Source organism: Nannobrachium achirus (genome assembly GCF_963921795.1).
Source record: "Nannobrachium achirus genome assembly, chromosome: 4".
Classification (NCBI taxonomy): Eukaryota; Metazoa; Chordata; class Actinopteri; order Myctophiformes; family Myctophidae; genus Nannobrachium; species Nannobrachium achirus.
This window is the reverse complement of record NC_137813.1, coordinates 770,001-790,000: the sequence shown is the minus strand read 5'-3', so window position 1 is coordinate 790,000 and position 20,000 is coordinate 770,001. Positions and strand designations below refer to the sequence as shown.

The following is a 20,000-nucleotide window of genomic DNA, read 5'->3' as shown; positions in this document are numbered from 1 at the left end:
ATTGCGGGACGATATTTTCTGGCCCCCACCTTAATATGAATGTTTAATGTTAGTGCGGCCCGCGAGTTTTATATGAATGGCACTTTTACAGTGTTGTATGCAGAGCTGACGAGCTACCAATCACGGTGGGGAGTGAAAGTTACAGCAGCGTTGCCCTGGAGATTTTTCTTCCGTGCCTGGCTAGGCAAAATGCGGACATTCGTCCCAGTGCGCTGTGTTCACAACACTTCCAAAAAGTGTTTTAAGTTGCTGTCCAGTGTCTCTCTCTGAATAAATCAAAGTGATGCGTACGCGGCGAGACAAAAGAAAAGTAAGGAGTTCATTAATGTGGTCTGCTGCGTCTGCAGTCTGAATCAGATCAGATCTATGTTAGCGTAGGCTACAATCAGACTGAACGTGTCGCGCGTCCTAACCCCATCCACTCCCTGTTAAATGGAAAAAAGGAAACGCAGCTTGGATAACATGCCAGTGGATGGGGGTTACCCGCGAGTCGGCGCGACACGTTCTGTCTGATTGTAGCCTACATTATTGTTGTCGTGGGGAAAGACTTCCGATGTGATTTATCCAACCAGAATGCACTGACTGTGCCGTGTGCCCTGCCGGCATCGTAACGAGTGCACTGTTCTCCGTGCAACGCCTAAACACGTGAATATATTCCACAGCCCCAAACATGTCTTTTTCAAAGCCTGCAGTGAAGAGAAAGGTTGATGATGAGCACAGACAATTCCAGGAAAGGTGGGAGATGCAATATTTCTTTGTTGAGCACAGGAGCATCCCGACGTGTCTTATTTGCGAGAAAGTTGCGGTGAACAAGGAATACAGTGGCGTACGTGAGGGGCATGCAACCCCCGCAAATGCGCGGGGGGGGGGCCTCCTGCAGAGGGGGCCCAGCAGAGGGGGCCCAGCAGAGGGGGCCCAGCAGAGGGGGCCCCCACACAGCACAGTGAGCACAAATGCTCCACACTGCTCCAGTCAGGCCCATTCCCACTGGGGATAACAGATAAAAAAATCTCTTTCTCCAGATATTTTTTCATTCAAAGTGGATGGTCGATACAGATAAAAATAAATATTTGCCACAGATAAAAGTATCTGTGGCAAATATCTGTGGTAGATATTTTTTTTTATCTGTATCTATCCACTTTGAAAGGAAAAATATCTGGAGAAATAGATTTTTGTTATCTGTTATCTGGCCCAGTGTGAATGGGCCCTAACTGGCTGCTGTCTCTTTCCCCCTTCCCCCGCCTGCTGGCCCAGCCATCCTCCACATAGCTGTGTGGAATGCAGTTGATTAGCACTCCTGTAGCTTTCCCTTACCAAGACAGGAATATATGTTTTGTTTCCCAAAAAAGAAGAGCACAAAAAGAGAATCCACATTGTAATTGCTCTCTCTCTCTCTCTCTCTCTCTCTTTGTTGTTGTTGTTGTTTTAATGTTGTACCACTGGCACTTTGGCTGAAATAAACATCAGAATGTTTGGAGCAACCATGTAATATTATGGGCTCATTGGGCAGTATGCAGATAAATACATTTACTGCAGCCGGCATTTAGCTTGTCAGAGTGGTTATGTTGGAGCGCCTCAGTCCAGCAGCAGAGTTCATGTGCAACTTCTTCCAGAGAGATTGATTGATAGATTGATTGATTGATTGATTGATTGATTGATTGATTGATTGATTGAAGACTTTATTAGAAGTTTGCATAGGAAAAGGTACAGTTTCATGACAGTACAGTTCACTGGTACAAGGTCAACTAAAAGGAGATCCTAGTAAGCTTTTCAGCTTATTTACACAGGAAACCCTGTATCTCATATAACATTGAATGACAGACAGATATAACTCCATCATTATTTGCCAAAGGGCCCCCACTCCCCTCCTTGCAGGGGGGCCCGCGATTTTCAGGAACTAATTTGTTTGCTGCGCGCGCGTGCATGTGCACTGAGGCTGCGGCCCAGCCTCAGCCAGCCTCGGCCTCCAGTGGCTCCAAGGTAAATTGAGCTCGAGACCCCTGCTATAGAGCATCACAGTGGAAGTGGTTTACTGGTCCCATTAAAAGATCTCCCATTCATTTTCCTCATAGACTTTTACAATAATATTTATAACAATTATGTTAAGCCTCGAACCAAGCCATCCAGGATGGCAGTGAATCATGACCATACAACCTTTGATCCTATGTGAAAACCCCTGCTGTTTCTATTAGCCGGGATTACCCATCCATGATGTCACTGGTAGACGGGTTTCTGAACTGTCCACAGTCCCCCTCTGAGACACAGACTGAGTAGAAGAGAATAGAGCTGATCTTATCATAAACATTAGTGAGGACCAGTGTTGATTCGTCGACTAAAACTATGACAAAAATTTTTTGTTGACTGCGTTTGTTTCACTGACAAAAAATTAATAAAAACGAAATAAAAACTACGCTGTGATGACTAAAACTAAGACTAAATATATTGACACTTTCGTCAACAAAATCAAAACTAGACTAAAACGTTAGGGAGGGACTGGTGGAGAAGAGAGTCATTTTATGTTTGGTTGCTCTCAGGTGTTGCCTGCTGAAAATAGCCGATCTACAAGCTCACAGCGCGTCGCGTTGCGACACGTTGTGAGCTTGTAGATCGGCTATTTTCAGCACACAACCAAGTGTAAAATCAGTCATTACGATGCCATCAAGGCCTGCCAAAATACATTTTAGTCGACTAAATCAACTGTAGATTTAGTCGCCTGAAATCTCATGATATTTAGTCGACTAAAATTAGACTAAAACTAAAACTTTTCAGGTGACTAAATTATGACTAAAACGAAATCAAAATGTGTTTCAAAAATAACGCTGATGAGGACCAACTATATGAAGATAAGTCCTCCTTCTATTGTTTGATAGTTTGATAGAAGTTGCCCTTTAATTACATGATAATAAATATACTTTATTTCACCTTTTTAATCTTTATATTTGATAAATGTTATAAATGTGTGTATTTCAGGTGTTGTGTGTGTGACAGTGTGTATATAAATGTGTGTATGTTGTGTGACAGTGTGTATATAAATGTGTGTATTTCAGGTGTTGTTTATGACAGTGTGTATATAAATGTGTGTATTTCAGGTGTTGTTTATGACAGTGTGTATATAAATGTGTGTATGTTGTGTGTGACAGTGTGTATATAAATGTGTGTATTTCCAGGTGTTGTGTATGACAGTGTGTATATAAAGTTGTGTATTTCCAGGTGTTGTTTATGACAGTGTGTATATAAATGTGTGTATGTTGTGTGACAGTGTGTATATAAATGTGTGTATTTCCAGGTGTTGTGTATGACAGTGTGTATATAAAGTTGTGTATTTCCAGGTGTTGTTTATGACAGTGTGTATATAAAGTTGTGTATTTCCAGGTGTTGTGTATGACAGTGTGTATATAAAGTTGTGTATTTCCAGGTGTTGTTTATGACAGTGTGTATATAAATGTGTGTATGTTGTGTGACAGTGTGTATACATGTGTGTATTTCCAGGTGTTGTTTATGACAGTTTGATGATGAAACATCAGTGTGTTTGTGGCGACGCCCACACCCACCCAGAGCATGCTGGGAGAATCCAGAGCATTTGGTCCCGCCTCCAGGAGACTGGGCTGCTGGCACGCTGCGAGGTATGATGTCACTTCCTCTTATGACATCACACTTCCTGTTATGACATCACACTTCCTGCTATGACATCACTCTTCATCGCTCGCTTGCATTTTGCTAATCGTTTCTAGGGCTGGGATGCGATTAAACATTTTGATCTAATTAATTACAGGCTCTGTGATTAATTAATCGCAATTAATCGCATTTTAATCGCACATCGATATTTGACCTGAGAAGCATTTTTTTCAAGTAAAACACATCTTGTTGTACGAGTGAATCAACAAGTGAGTTTTTTAAATCTAAATTTCTCATCCACTGGGCCAAGCAAAGCGCTCTGATTGGCTACTTCTCCCTTTGCGTTTGTTGTCTCTTCTTGGTTGGTGCATCGCTATGATCGGTATGCCCGAAACTGAAGGTTCTGTGGTGCAAAAACTAAGTGCGATTAAAATGCGTTAATCTTTTTAATCGCGTTAATTTTCTGTAATTAATTAATCGCAATTAATCAGTTAAAGTCCCAGCCTTAATAGTTTCATTTATATACATTTATTTGTGAATTCATTTTCTCCACTGATTTGAATGGGAAAATGCAAATGTTTTATTTTGAACCCAAATATGGAAATGGCTGACATCAAGGCTGGGCAATCTATCGAAAATGTATGGATATGGAGGTATCAACATGTGAGGTATACATATTAAAATGTATGGATATGGAGGTATCAACATGTGAGGTATACATATCGACGAAGACGGCTTGAAATGAGCTATTGGTGTATGTGTCAAATTAATTAACAGACACACTATGCATGCGGGCGACTGATTTTCTCCTTTGTGATAATAAAGGTATTTATTTATGCAAAAAAGCAGTCCATCTGTAACCAGGTGTGGTTATTTCAATAAAACCCACCTAAAACCTTCTATGTGTGCTGTGCAGTGTGCATGCATGGATATGATATTCATTATCTGGTTTATTCTATGTGTACTGTGCAGTGTGCATGCATGGATATGATATTCATTTAATGTGTTTATTCTATGTGTGCTGTGCAGTGTACATGCATGGATATGATATTAATTTAATGTCTTTATTCTATGTGTACTGTGCAGTGTACATGCATGGATATGATATTCATTTAATGTCTTTATTCTATGTGTACTGTGCAGTGTACATGCATGGATATGATATTAATTTAATGTCTTTATTCTATGTGTACTGTGCAGTGTACATGCATGGATATGATATTCATGTAATGTCTTTATTCTATGTGTACTGTGCAGTGTGCATGCATGGATATGTATTCATTATCTGGGTTAGGCAGGCAGTGGACCTAAAGCATAAAAACATTAAAAACAATATAATGCAATAGTTACTAATATTGTGAGTAATATGGATATGGAGGTATTCAACAACGTTATGGAAGGTTTTCCTAATATCACCCAGCCTTATCTGACATCATTTACACATCCTACCTGAAGTCTGACCTCATTTATCCGTGTGTGTGTGTGTGTGTGTGTGTGTGTGTGTGTGTGTGTGTGTGTGTGTGTGTGTGTGTGTGTGTGTGTGTGTGTGTGTGTGTGTGTGTAGAGGATCTCAGGTCGTAAGGCCAGTCTAGATGAAATCCAGACGGTTCACTCAGAGCTTCACACCCTGATGTTTGGAACCAGCCCTCTGAACCGCCACAAACTGGACCACAACAACATACTGGGTATGGAACCAGTCCTCTATCTGAACTACAATATAAACATACTGGGTATGGAACCAGTCCTCTATCTGAACTAGTAGGGCATTCACCAAATATTCGAATATCAAAGTCACTATTCAACGTTGTTCACCGAAGTCGAATATTCGCTTTTTATTTTTGTCAATGCCCCTGGTGGATGAATTTGTTAATGCTCTATACCAGGGCTACTCAAACCTTTTTAGGCTGTGACCCCCAAAATAAACATATTTGAACTGGGGACCCCCACCCTGACAAGCATTTGGAATTGTAGGTATTACATTTAATGTGACTCGGTTCCGCGAGGCGTTGTGAGCATGTAGATCTGCTATTTTCACAATTTCTGCCTCTAATATTTGACAATTTGGCCAATGTTTATTTTAGAGCTATTAAAAAGTCCTTAAATTGTCACTTTATAAATGTGCAAATACCCTCTATACACTTAAACTTTATGTTGGTTTGTTTACTGTTGAGTGAGAAAACAATGTTGCACATTAAGTTAATCATCTGGGGACCCCCCAAAATAATTTGGGTCCCGACCCACAGGTTGAGAATAGAGGTGCACCGATCCGTTTTTTTCTGTTCCGATCCGATCCGATATATTAATTTGGCCATTTCCCGATAACCGATCCGATACCCGATATTTACAGTAGGCTACATGGCATATCAAAAATTAAAGCCATGTATTAATTGCAGGATAGCATCAGTTCAAATAACAGAGTGCAGTCAGTGCAACTGAGTGCAAAATGCAATGGCAACTCTTTTTATATCAATTCTTCAAATAACAAAACAACAGGTGCCTGTTGATATCAATGGACATTTATTTGACATTCTAATCTAGAATGATTAGAATGTTAAAGTACAACTTTGTTTCCAACCAGAATATGCAATCAGACTCAACACAGTCAAACCCTCTCAGTTATCTTATCTATTTGTAACTATGCAAGTATAAATGTAAATAAACTGACCAGTAAGGGTCCATTAACTGAAACAATCACATTCAATTAAAGCTAATCAGCAAAAATGACATCATGAAACAATCTAGTTTGATAAAGTTATTGAAATTCTTATGCTAACAACATTACAAAAGAATTGCCACCATCCATGACATTACTTATAAAGGGCACTTCTATGATTGTGACTTTACTTGTATCTCCATGTCTTTGGGCCAGTGTGTGGGCACAACATGGAAATATCTCTGGTTGATGAATTTTTAGCATAGAATATTTAGGATAGTTTAGCTGCTGCCTCATTCAGACAGGCTGACTTTAATGTTAGTGGAGAAAGGGTCAAACTGTTTCATTTTGGGGTGAATTAACATAACAGCCCCCAGTGTAGTTTAAAGCAGCTAAACCTTATTAAAGCTTGTACCTTATGTATGTAATTTTCATAAATAACCTCTCCAGAGCAGGTTCTTCTGTTTGTCATCCATTATGTGTACTATTATGCCAGATCTTATTTTCATGACCCCGTTTTACAGCCTAATGAGGGTGAAATGCAACACATTTATATGCTATACTTCTATAATTTGTCTCACAGGTGAACTTTTAGGTGTTTATTTAATTCACCACGCTGGCGATATTTCTTGTCACAAATGTGACACTGAAACGGCCATTCTCCTGTATGGATATAACTGTGACCCTTCAGGCCGATGGCCGTAGTGAACCTTTGACCGCAGAATTATATACATTCTTTTAGAAACAAAACAATAACTAACAATTTAGCAAATACAAACAAGTGACAACAAGGAATTAAGGAAATAAATAAACAGTGCAGATACAAAAAAATAAAATACTGAATAATAAAATAATAAAAATAATAAAAAGTAATCAAATTAAGACATTAGCAGGTTTTTCTTGAGGAAAATTAGCATTTCTGCTCTCTCTGCTGTAAGACGGTTTGGCTTTTCATCCAATATGTTGGATGTGGTACTGAAGCGTGATTACGGGTCCAACTGGGAAAGATGGATAACCACGCCCCGGACTCATTTTTGAAGCTTGTGATTGGCTGAACCGGACGTAGGGAGCGCTCCGTTGTAGTCACTTGGACCGCGCGAGGTGCACCAACACCCAATTATCATGGCGTTTATCGTGCGCTTGCCCAGGCCTTACGGCCTGGGCATAAATATAACGATTGCATTCACCACGGCTTCGTAACTCGGGGGCGAAGAGCAGGACCAAGGTCCGATGGCCTTCGCGCCGCTTGCAATGTCGTGGACAATAACTGTGAAAACGAGCGCTCTATGCCGTTTCCATCCATCTTTCCCAGTTGGATCTGTAATCACGCGGTACTGAACAGCCTCTCGCTTTCAACGGAGGTGGAGGGGGCACTGAGGAATTTTAATGCAATGGCAGCAACTGCAGGAAAGCTAGAATGATTTTCTTTTTTCCCCCAGAACTCGAAAGGGGACGCATCACCCTTAATTGTTGGCGCTTGTAGATATTGTTGCATTTTTACTAAAGCGACATCATCCTCACTCCCTGTTCCAGTATCACCGTGCTCCTCCAGAATGTCATCATAGAGAGACATCAAGCTGCTCTTGGGTCTGCTGCTGCTGCTCTGGCTTGGAATTGGATCAGCAACTTCCAAGCGAGGCACCTTCTCTGCTGGCTCTGTTGTTGCTGAGGCTCCTGGCTCAGCCTCTGCCTCTGTAGCTGAACAAAAAATAACAGAAATACTGTAAAACATGTATGGAACTGTAACAAATGACAGTAGCTATTTATGTATTCAAATTACCGGTATTATAATTCCATGTATTAAATCACTCTCTGACCCTTATTACTCACCATCATTCAGTGTTTCTGTTCGCTGCACCTTCCTAATTTCTTGCAGCAGGGCATCCTTGGCCTTCCTGGCTGGGGCAGCAGCAGCACCTCCTGTGAAGAATCTGACACACAAATAAAATAGGTTGAGCACAACTATAGTGTATCTAAGCAGTAAGCAAGCACCAGCCCAGCCAGGCAGTCATGTGTGAAAATAAACATGCTCCAAGTAACTTCCAACAAAATCTGTAGATAAAAATTGTATTTACAGATAGATTGTATTATACAATTGCTTTTCTCTCTCTCACACACACACACACACACACACACACACACACACACACACACACACACACACACACACACACACACGTGTAATCTAATTTGTGAAACATTTAATAACAGTCAACATTAGGGTATTGATAAAACATATCTTTGTAGCGGAGGTCCACTAGAGTGGCTACAGAATAGAGGGGTTCCCCTTCGGTGCTGCTGAACCGTCTGTTGACAGCTTCCAGAAGGGTCTTCTTCATTGTTTTGATGCCGCTCTCAGCCGCTGTCTCGAGGCTCAGACTTCGCTTCAGGACGGTGACAGCTGGGATGACGTCGGCTGCAGTGGACGTCGCTGAGCTGATTTTCTTTGTCATCTCCTCGAACGGTTCCAGTACTGTCGCTGTTTTTTCCAACAATGACCACTCGTTGGCAGAAAGTGTGGCGGGCAGGCCATGGTCAGCTTGATATGCGCACAGCACTCTCTTTTGCTCCAGAAGGCTTTGAATCATGTACAGCGTGCTGTTCCACCTTGTCTGTACGTCTTGCTGTAGCCTTTTTGTTGGCTGGCGCAGGTCCTCCTGAATTTTTTCTAAGCGAGACATTGCAACTTGCGAATGTTTGAAATGAGTGACTATTCTCCTTCCATTAGCGACTGCATCACTTGCGCTGCGTTGTGCGAGGAGCCCCTCGTTAACCACCAGCTGCAGTGTGTGCGCCAGACAGCCTAAACTTTTAACTGGCACCTCATCCATCCCCTTTTTCATGTTGCTTGCGTTGTCTCTCAACACCACATGTACTTTATCCAAAGGAATCTTCCAGTCATCAAGCATCTCCCTCATTGTGTCTTTAATCAAAGCGCTGGTGTGCGAGCCAGGGATATCTTTACACTGCAGCACAGCGCTCTCCATAGAGTAATCCTCCGGACTCAACCAATGTGAAGTGAGACTGATTAGCGACATTGGGCAAACGGCAGAGGAGTAGATGTCACTTGTAAAACTAATATTTTTAGCTTCATGTAAAGCTTCTTCCACCCGAGACCTCACTCTGTCGTATAGACGTGGTAAAGCAGTCTCTGCCATGTATCTCCTGGACGGGAGCTCATATCGGGGCTCTAGGAATTCAATCAGGCTACGAAAGCCTTTATCATCAACGACAGAGAAAGGCTGGTCATCCAGCACGATGAAATTGAGTAACTTATCTGTTATCGCTTTCGCCCTCGGGGAGTCAGCTGGAAGTTTTTCTTTCTTCTTTACTGAGTCAGTGATTGTCTGCTGGACTTGGTGTGGTTGTGGCTGTTGTCGTTTAAGTTGCTCCAGTTCCGCGTGTTCTTTAGCGTGGTGTTTTTCGAGATGCTTGCTCAAATTGGTGGTATTAAACGCTTTAGCACTTTTTCCACCCCTCGAAACTTGGCATTCACATACATTGCACTTCGCTGTGCTGCTTTTTGGTGTCTCAAGTGTAAAATATCTCCAAACCAAGGACATGTTGCTTTGTTGTTGTGCCTCTTTCTCTACCAAACGAACGCTTCTTTCTCTCTTCCGTGTCGCCGTCAACTGGAGCACTGAGCTGCATGGCTCCCATCATGCAGCGTAGCCAAACTAGCCATGTCAGACAAGAGTGGAGGAGTGACGAAAAAAGTTCACTCCATTAGAAAACTGTTTATTTAATAACTATAATCTAAAAACATATTGTCATGGGCTTACAATTGCATGATTATATTGTATATTTATTATTCTTATTATTATTTATATCGGGGCTTGGATCGGCGACGTTGTGTCGATATCCGATATAATTAATTAATATTAATTACCTTCATATCGGCGTCCGATACCGATCCAATATCGGTATCGGTGCACCTCTAGTTGAGAACCTCTGTTCTAAGGCAGGGAAACTCAAACAGCTGAAACTGTGGGCCACGTTGATAAAATGACAACATTAATGATACTTCTGTCTTACATTGGAGCCTCATAACCTTATGTTACCTTACCTTAACCTTAACCTTACCTTATGTTGTCCATCTAAACTGATGCTGTTTTCTGGCAAATGAAACACAGTGATATTGAATTAGTGTCACACACGCACGCACGCACGCACGCACGCACGCACGCACACACACACACACACACACACACACACACACACACACACACACACACACACTGAGTTGTAACCAAATGGACCCTTAAAGGTGCAGTAATACTAGTATGATGATGACCTCTAATAACCTCTCTTCTGATTGGCTGTCTCCAGGTCCCATCAGTCAGACCATGTTCACCGTGCTGCCATGTGGAGGCATAGGAGTAAGACCTGTCAATCACTCTGTCTGCCTGTCAATCACTCTGTCTGCCTGCCTGTCTGCCTGTCTGTCTGTCTGTCTGTCTGTCTGTCTGTCTGTCTGTCTGTCTGTCTGTCTGTGTCAATAGGTAGACAGTGACATGGTGTAATGTGTGTCATTAGGTAGACAGTGACATGGTGTAATGTGTGTCAATAGGTAGACAGTGACATGGTGTAATGTGTGTGTCATTAGGTAGACAGTGACATGGTGTAATGTGTGTCAATAGGTAGACAGTGACATGGTGTAATGTGTGTGTCATTAGGTAGACAGTGACATGGTGTAATGTGTGTGTCATTAGGTAGACAGTGACATGGTGTAATGTGTGTCATTAGGTAGACAGTGACATGGTGTAATATGTGTGTCATTAGGTAGACAGTGACATGGTGTAATGTGTGTGTCATTAGGTAGACAGTGACATGGTGTAATATGTGTGTCATTAGGTAGACAGTGACATGGTGTAATGTGTGTGTCATTAGGTAGACAGTAGTCTCGCGTGGCCAGACTGTTGCCTCCGCGATTTGGTCAAATGCTCCCAGCATACAGTCTGGCGCATCAAGAGAAGAACGATGAGTACCCGGTCAAAGCGGAAGTGAAGCCCTCGTCACTTCCGCTTCCGTCTCACATCCCACAAATATTTATCATTATATAAATAAAAATCATATAAGCATGTTTAGCTTGCTGCTTAGCAGAAATGAGATTTTAAAATATAGATTTTTGAACTTTAATGCCCGTTTTCGATACTCGCCGTTCTGGAGCTGCTGTTCCAGACTCTATATAGCATTCAGAGATTGTGGAATAGTTGTCTGGCTACGCGAGACTAGGTAGACAGTGACATGGTGTAATGTGTGTGTCATTAGGTAGACAGTGACATGGTGTAATATGTGTGTCATTAGGTAGACAGTGACATGGTGTAATGTGTGTGTCATTAGGTAGACAGTGACATGGTGTAATGTGTGTCAATAGGTAGACAGTGACATGGTGTAATATTTGTGTCAATAGGTAGACAGTGACATGGTGTAATGTGTGTCATTAGGTAGACAGTGACATGGTGTAATGTGTGTGTCATTAGTTAGACAGTGACATGGTGTAATGTGTGTCATTAGGTAGACAGTGACATGGTGTAATGTGTGTCATTAGGTAGACAGTGACACCATATGGAGTGACATCCACTCCGCTGCCTCAGTCAGGATGGCGGTGGGTTGCGTCATCGAGCTGAGCTTCAAGGTGGCCTCAGGGGAGCTGAAGGTAAACACACACACACACACACACACACACACACACACACACACACACACACACACACACACACACACACACACACACACACACACACACACACAGCTGAAGGTAAAGTACCAGAGTACAGATACTGCTGCTCTACCAGTAAACGTAGCTCAGTCAAAATATTACTCAAGTCAGAGTGACAGTCACACTCTGGTCTGGAGTGAGAGGAGTGGAGGTAGAAAAAGCCACTTCAAAATACTCCAAAAAATACCTAAATGGAAAAATGTTCAAAAGAAGCGAGACAGAGTCCTTCTTTGCAAAAAAAACAAGTGTTTTATTCACTTCTCAGACCAACCAAAAACCAAAAAGCAGCAGAGAGACAAAGACTGGCCAGATTGGCAGTGTTGGGGAAGTTATTGATTGATTGAGTGATTGAGTGAGTGAGTGAGTGAGTGAGTGAGTGATTGATTGATTGATTGATTGATTGATTGATTGATTGATTGATTGATTGATTGAAGAATTCATTCGAAGTTTGCAATAGAAAAGAGTACAGTTTCATGACAGTACAAATCACTGGTACAAGGTCAACTAAAAGGAGATCCTAGAAAGCCAAGGCTTATTTCCACAGGAACCACACTTTAAGTATCTCATATAACATTGAAAGACAGACGGATAGAACATAGTACTTTATCTAGGATAATATCAATACAAAAAAGCAGAAAAGGCATAACATCAAATACAAAGGCAGAAAAAGGGGGGGGGGGACCATGGGGGCTTAGTCTATTTACAAGTCACGAGTAGCAGCTGTCTGAAGGTGACTTTTCATACCGATTTAGAAGGAGGCAAGGGATTTTCTCTCCTTTAAGGCTTGTGGAAGGGCGTTCCACATGTTGATGGTATAGCAGGAGAACGAGTTAAAGCCTTGTTTAGTGTTAAATCTACGTTGATGATGATTAGTGGAGCTGTAAGTTAAAGTTACATGTAACTGAGTTACGTAACTAAGTTACCTTTTGCTGTAACTTGCTGGTAACTGAGTTACATTCATATTTCTGTAACTCGTCAAGTAACTAAGATACCTTTTGGGTCATTTTTGGCTCAAGTTACAAGTTACAAGAAGTTATAATTTTACATTTAAATTTTGTTAAGATTGACGATCAAATGTCCAGATCATATGTATGTATATAGGTGTGCTTACCAGGCTCCCTGCCGTGGAGTCTACCATCAATCAATCAATCAATCAATCAATCAATCAATCAATGAACTGCCACAGTGATGAGTATCAAAACAATGTCATACTCAAGTAAAGTAGGCCTACGGATTCTCATCTGTACTTAAACGGCCACTGACATTTAAACAAAGGGAAATAAACGGTCATGTCATTGTGGCGCAATAAGCCAAACACATTGATTTACTGTAATTACTGTACATACTGGACTACAAAGTAAATCAAAGAACAACATTCTTGGACAGAATCTCCACTGTTGTCAACTAAAGTTCCCTCAGGACTCTTGCTGGGTCCTCATTCAGTCCCACTGTGACTACGCTTGCACCTCCTGGTTCTCCAACATCACAAAGCCACTAAAGACTAAGCTCCAAACCTCCCAAAACATCACAAAGCCACTAAAGACTAAGCTCCAAACCTCCCAAAACATCACAAAGCCACTAAAGACTAAGCTCCAAACCTCCCAAAACATCACAAAGCCACTAAAGACTAAGCTCCAAACCTCCCAAAACATCACAAAGCCACTAAAGACTAAGCTCCAAACCTCCCAAAACATCACAAAGCCACTAAAGACTAAGCTCCAAACCTCCCAAAACATCACAAAGCCACTAAAGACTATTAAAGGACCTACACCATGAATTTTCACTTTTTCTATTTTAAAACCTTTTTTTGTGGTCCCACTGGCACCTTCTATCCTCACAAAGTCCTATTTCTGACCATTGTGTCTTTCTCTAGTTTTGGGAAGACAGAGATGAAAAGCTTTCCACGGGTTCTCAGAACAGTGCTGTTCTGAGAGTTGATCCGTGTGACGTCACACGGATTCCCGTTTTTTTTTTTTTCAGATTAAAAAAAAAAAAAAAAACAATTTTTTTTTTCAAAACCTTTTTTTTTCAAAACCTTTTTTTTTCAAAAACATTTTTTTTTCAAAACCTTTTTTTTTCAAAACCTTTTTTTTTCAAAAACATTTTTTTTTCAAAAACATTTTTTTTTCAAAAACTTTTTTTTTCAAAAACTTTTTTTCAAAAACTTTTTTTTTCAAAAACTTTTTTTTTCAAAAACTTTTTTTAAACTTTTTTTTCAAAAAACTTTTTTTTCAAAAACTTTTTTTTTCAAAAAACTCCTTTTTTTCAAAAAACTTTTTTTCTCAAACATTTTTTTCAAAACATTTTATTTTTTTACTTTTTTTATATACATAAATACAATGCAGGTGGGGTTGATTGTCTAATGTAGATTAACTTTCTGTAATGTCTGGTCTAGCAACGGTCGCTCTGTGTCATTTGACAGTAGGCCTATAACATACAACATAGGCCTACAGTAGGCTATAATCAGAGCTGCAACATTATCCTATTTTTGTATTGGCCCAATATTAACATTATTTGTTGTCAACGTGGGGTCCGGGGAGGAGTGAAGAGGAGGGGAGGGGGGAGGGGTGGAAAAACCCCACTAGATGCGCCCCTGAGCAAACAGAGGCCGTTTTGGTATTGCAGCTGGAGAGCCTCATTATAGTAGAGCTAGAACAAACAAAAAGAATGGTCAGAGTGTTTGTTGAGGGTTAAAACCTGTCTAAGACTCAATTTTGAGCATATATTTATACAAAAAATATAGTTTTAAAAGCATGGTGCTTTAAAGCTCCAAACCTCCCAAAACAACTACTTCTCCACCTGGGGTCATGATCCATGTTTCTCACACACATGTTGTCAGCCTAAGTTGGCTCAGCGTTGAAGACCTGCTATTTTAAAACGGCTGAGAGGGTTGGAGACACTCGGCTTCGCCTCGTGTCTCAGCCATTAGGGTTAGGATTAGTGGTATATTAACACTTTGGCTGCTAAAAACCAGACGTCTGGAGACGTCTTAAAAATGTTATAGTGGTAAATTAACATTAACCCTGGATGGCTTTGCGGTGGTCAGACCTCGGTAATGTGTGATATATATATAGTGATATATTGGTATATTATAACAGTATACTGTATTAACAGAATGGTATATTATATTGAGTTACGTTTTAGTTGACCTTGTACCAGTGATTTGTACTGTCATGAAACTGTACTCTTTTCTATTGCAAACGTCGAATGAATTCTTCAATCAATCAATCAATCAATCAATCAATCAATCAATCAATCAATCAATCAATCACTCACTCACTCACTCACTCACTCACTCACTCACTCACTCAATCACTCAATCAATCAATAACTTCCCCAACACTGCCAATCTGGCCAGTCTTTGTCTCTCTGCTGTTGTCAACTAAAGTTCCCTCAGGACTCTTGCTGGGTCCTCATTCAGTCCCACTGTGACTACGCTTGCACCTCCTGGTTCTCCAACATCACAAAGCCACTAAAGACTAAGCTCCAAACCTCCCAAAACATCACAAAGCCACTAAAGACTAAGCTCCAAACCTCCCAAAACATCACAAAGCCACTAAAGACTAAGCTCCAAACCTCCCAAAACATCACAAAGCCACTAAAGACTAAGCTCCAAACCTCCCAAAACATCACAAAGCCACTAAAGACTAAGCTCCAAACCTCCCAAAACATCACAAAGCCACTAAAGACTAAGCTCCAAACCTCCCAAAACATCACAAAGCCACTAAAGACTATTAAAGGACCTACACCATGAATTTTCACTTTTTCTATTTTAAAACCTTTTTTTGTGGTCCCACTGGCACCTTCTATCCTCACAAAGTCCTATTTCTGACCATTGTGTCTTTCTCTAGTTTTGGGAAGACAGAGATGAAAAGCTTTCCACGGGTTCTCAGAACAGTGCTGTTCTGAGAGTTGATCCGTGTGACGTCACACGGATTCCCGTTTTTTTTTTTTTCAGATTAAAAAAAAAAAAAAAAACAATTTTTTTTTTCAAAACCTTTTTTTTTCAAAACCTTTTTTTTTCAAAAACATTTTTTTTTCAAAACCTTTTTTTTTCAAAACCTTTTTTTTTCAAAAACATTTTTTTTTCAAAAACATTTTTTTTTCAAAAACTTTTTTTTTCAAAAACTTTTTTTCAAAAACTTTTTTTTTCAAAAACTTTTTTTTTCAAAAACTTTTTTTAAACTTTTTTTTCAAAAAACTTTTTTTTCAAAAACTTTTTTTTTCAAAAAACTCCTTTTTTTCAAAAAACTTTTTTTCTCAAACATTTTTTTCAAAACATTTTATTTTTTTACTTTTTTTATATACATAAATACAATGCAGGTGGGGTTGATTGTCTAATGTAGATTAACTTTCTGTAATGTCTGGTCTAGCAACGGTCGCTCTGTGTCATTTGACAGTAGGCCTATAACATACAACATAGGCCTACAGTAGGCTATAATCAGAGCTGCAACATTATCCTATTTTTGTATTGGCCCAATATTAACATTATTTGTTGTCAACGTGGGGTCCGGGGAGGAGTGAAGAGGAGGGGAGGGGGGAGGGGTGGAAAAACCCCACTAGATGCGCCCCTGAGCAAACAGAGGCCGTTTTGGTATTGCAGCTGGAGAGCCTCATTATAGTAGAGCTAGAACAAACAAAAAGAATGGTCAGAGTGTTTGTTGAGGGTTAAAACCTGTCTAAGACTCAATTTTGAGCATATATTTATACAAAAAATATAGTTTTAAAAGCATGGTGCTTTAAAGCTCCAAACCTCCCAAAACAACTACTTCTCCACCTGGGGTCATGATCCATGTTTCTCACACACATGTTGTCAGCCTAAGTTGGCTCAGCGTTGAAGACCTGCTATTTTAAAACGGCTGAGAGGGTTGGAGACACTCGGCTTCGCCTCGTGTCTCAGCCATTAGGGTTAGGATTAGTGGTATATTAACACTTTGGCTGCTAAAAACCAGACGTCTGGAGACGTCTTAAAAATGTTATAGTGGTAAATTAACATTAACCCTGGATGGCTTTGCGGTGGTCAGACCTCGGTAATGTGTGATATATATATAGTGATATATTGGTATATTATAACAGTATACTGTATTAACAGAATGGTATATTATATTGGTATAGTGGTATATTAACATGCTGTGGTATACTGTATTAACAGAACGGTATATATAGTGGTAAATTAACATTAACCCTGGATGGCTTTGTGGTGGTCTGACCTCTGTAATGTGTATATATAGTGGTATATTAACATGCTGTGGTATACTGTATTAATAACATGCTGTGGTATACTGTATTAACATATTGGTATATATAGAGGTATATTAACATGCTGTGGTATACTGTATTAACAGAATGGCTTTGCGGTGGTCAGACCTCTGTAATGTGTATATATAGTGGTATATTGGTATATTATAACAGTATACTGTATTAACAGAATGGTATATATAGTGGTATATTAACATGCTGTGGTATACTGTATTATTAACATGCTGTGGTATACTGTATCAACAGAATGGCTTTGCGGTGGTCAGACCTCCTGGTCATCACGCTGAAGAGTCCACCGCCATGTGAGTATGAAGCAAAGCATCATGGGTAAAACACTGAATTAAGCTTTCACAAAACCCCTCCCCCAAACGCTGGCTCCGCCCCCACCTCATTCACTTCGATGTAAAGATCATGGATTTTTACACATTAAATATGAATTCAGTGTTGGAAAAATATGTGCACGACTATTAAAACAAAACCACTGTGATTTATCATATCATCGATATATATCACTAGCCAGACATCTGTGTGGCTGGTTCAGATAGGGATCTCTATGTATGGGCATAAAATATACTGTATGTTGTGATGTCATGGGAACCACTCCAACAGAATCCCCTTTATGCCCATATATGGAGATCCCTGATGTCATATGGCAATGCCCATATATGGAGGAAGACAGCCCATATCTGTGCGGCTGGTTCAGACAAGGATGTCCATGTATGAGCATAAAAGGGATGTACTGTATATAGTACATGGATCTCCATATGGGTAACTGGTCCGATAAACATCACTGCCCAGATGACCCTGAGGCATCTTACTAGTTTATTTGTGATAAACTTTAATTGTAGTTCTGAGCCTACTAATATACCAGTAGTCATCTACAGTGAAGAGTACTGAGCCTACAACTATACCAGTAGTCATCTATAGTGAAGAGTACTGAGCCTACTAATATACCAGTAGTCATCTACAGTGAAGAGTACTGAGCCTACTAATATACCAGTAGTCATCTACAGTGAAGAGTACTGAGCCTACAACTATACCAGTAGTCATCTACAGTGAAGAGTACTGAGCCTACAACTATACCAGTAGTCATCTACAGTGAAGAGTACTGAGCCTACTAATATACCAGTAGTCATCTACAGTGAAGAGTACTGAGCCTACTAATATACCAGTAGTCATCTACAGTGAAGAGTACTGAGCCTACAACTATACCAGTAGTCATCTACAGTGAAGAGTACTGAGCCTACAACTATACCAGTAGTCATCTACAGTGAAGAGTACTGAGCCTACACATGTACCAGTAGTCAGCTACAGTGAAGAGTACTGAGCCTACTAATATACCAGTAGTCAGCTACAGTGAAGAGTACTGAGCCTACTAATATACCAGTAGTCATCTACAGTGAAGAGTACTGAGCCTACAACTATACCAGTAGTCATCTACAGTGAAGAGTACTGAGCCTACAAATATACCAGTAGTCATCTACAGTGAAGAGTACTGAGCCTACTAATATACCAGTAGTCATCTACAGTGAAGAGTACTGAGCCTACAACTATACCAGTAGTCAGCTACAGTGAAGAGTACTGAGCCTACAACTATACCAGTAGTCAGCTACAGTGAAGAGTACTGAGCCTACTAATATACCAGTAGTCATCTACAGTGAAGAGTACTGAGCCTACAACTATACCAGTAGTCATCTACAGTGAAGAGTACTGAGCCTACTAATATACCAGTAGTCATCTACAGTGAAGAGTACTGAGCCTATTAATATACCAGTAGTCATCTACAGTGAAGAGTACTGAGCCTACTAATCTACAGTGAAGAGTACTGAGCCTACTAATATACCAGTAGTCAGCTACAGTGAAGAGTACTGAGCCTACTAATATACCAGTAGTCATCTACAGTGAAGAGTACTGAGCCTACAACTATACCAGTAGTCATCTACAGTGAAGAGTACTGAGCCTACAACTATACCAGTAGTCATCTACAGTGAAGAGTACTGGGCCTACTAATATACCAGTAGTCATCTACAGTGAAGAGTACTGAGCCTACTAATATACCAGTAGTCATCTACAGTGAAGAGTACTGAGCCTACAACTATACCAGTAGTCATCTACAGTGAAGAGTACTGAGCCTACAACTATACCAGTAGTCATCTACAGTGAAGAGTACTGAGCCTACTAATATACCAGTAGTCATCTACAGTGAAGAGTACTGAGCCTATTAATATACCAGTAGTCATCTACAGTGAAGAGTACTGAGCCTACTAATCTACAGTGAAGAGTACTGAGCCTACTAATATACCAGTAGTCAGCTACAGTGAAGAGTACTGAGCCTACTAATATACCAGTAGTCATCTACAGTGAAGAGTACTGAGCCTACAACTATACCAGTAGTCATCTACAGTGAAGAGTACTGGGCCTACTAATATACCAGTAGTCATCTACAGTGAAGAGTACTGAGCCTACTAATATACCAGTAGTCATCTACAGTGAAGAGTACTGAGCCTACTAATATACCAGTAGTCATCTACAGTGAAGAGTACTGAGCCTACAACTATACCAGTAGTCATCTACAGTGAAGAGTACTGAGCCTACAACTATACCAGTAGTCATCTACAGTGAAGAGTACTGAGCCTACTAATATACCAGTAGTCATCTACAGTGAAGAGTACTGAGCCTACACATGTACCAGTAGTCATCTACAGTGAAGAGTACTGAGCCTACACATGTACCAGTAGTCAGCTACAGTGA

The 20,000-nt window shown here is 40.4% G+C and overlaps 1 protein-coding gene across 1 annotated transcript in view; it reads left to right on the top strand.

Moving 5' to 3' along the window:
• The window catches only part of hdac5 (histone deacetylase 5), a 72,275-nt gene that overhangs the window by 34,773 nt on the left and 17,502 nt on the right, over window positions 1–20,000 (top strand). Inside the window, 5 exon segments of the mRNA XM_080724828.1 lie at window positions 3,490–3,623; window positions 5,180–5,300; window positions 10,598–10,647; window positions 11,820–11,927; window positions 17,496–17,551. Coding sequence (XP_080580954.1) covers window positions 3,490–3,623; window positions 5,180–5,300; window positions 10,598–10,647; window positions 11,820–11,927; window positions 17,496–17,551 — 469 coding nt within the window.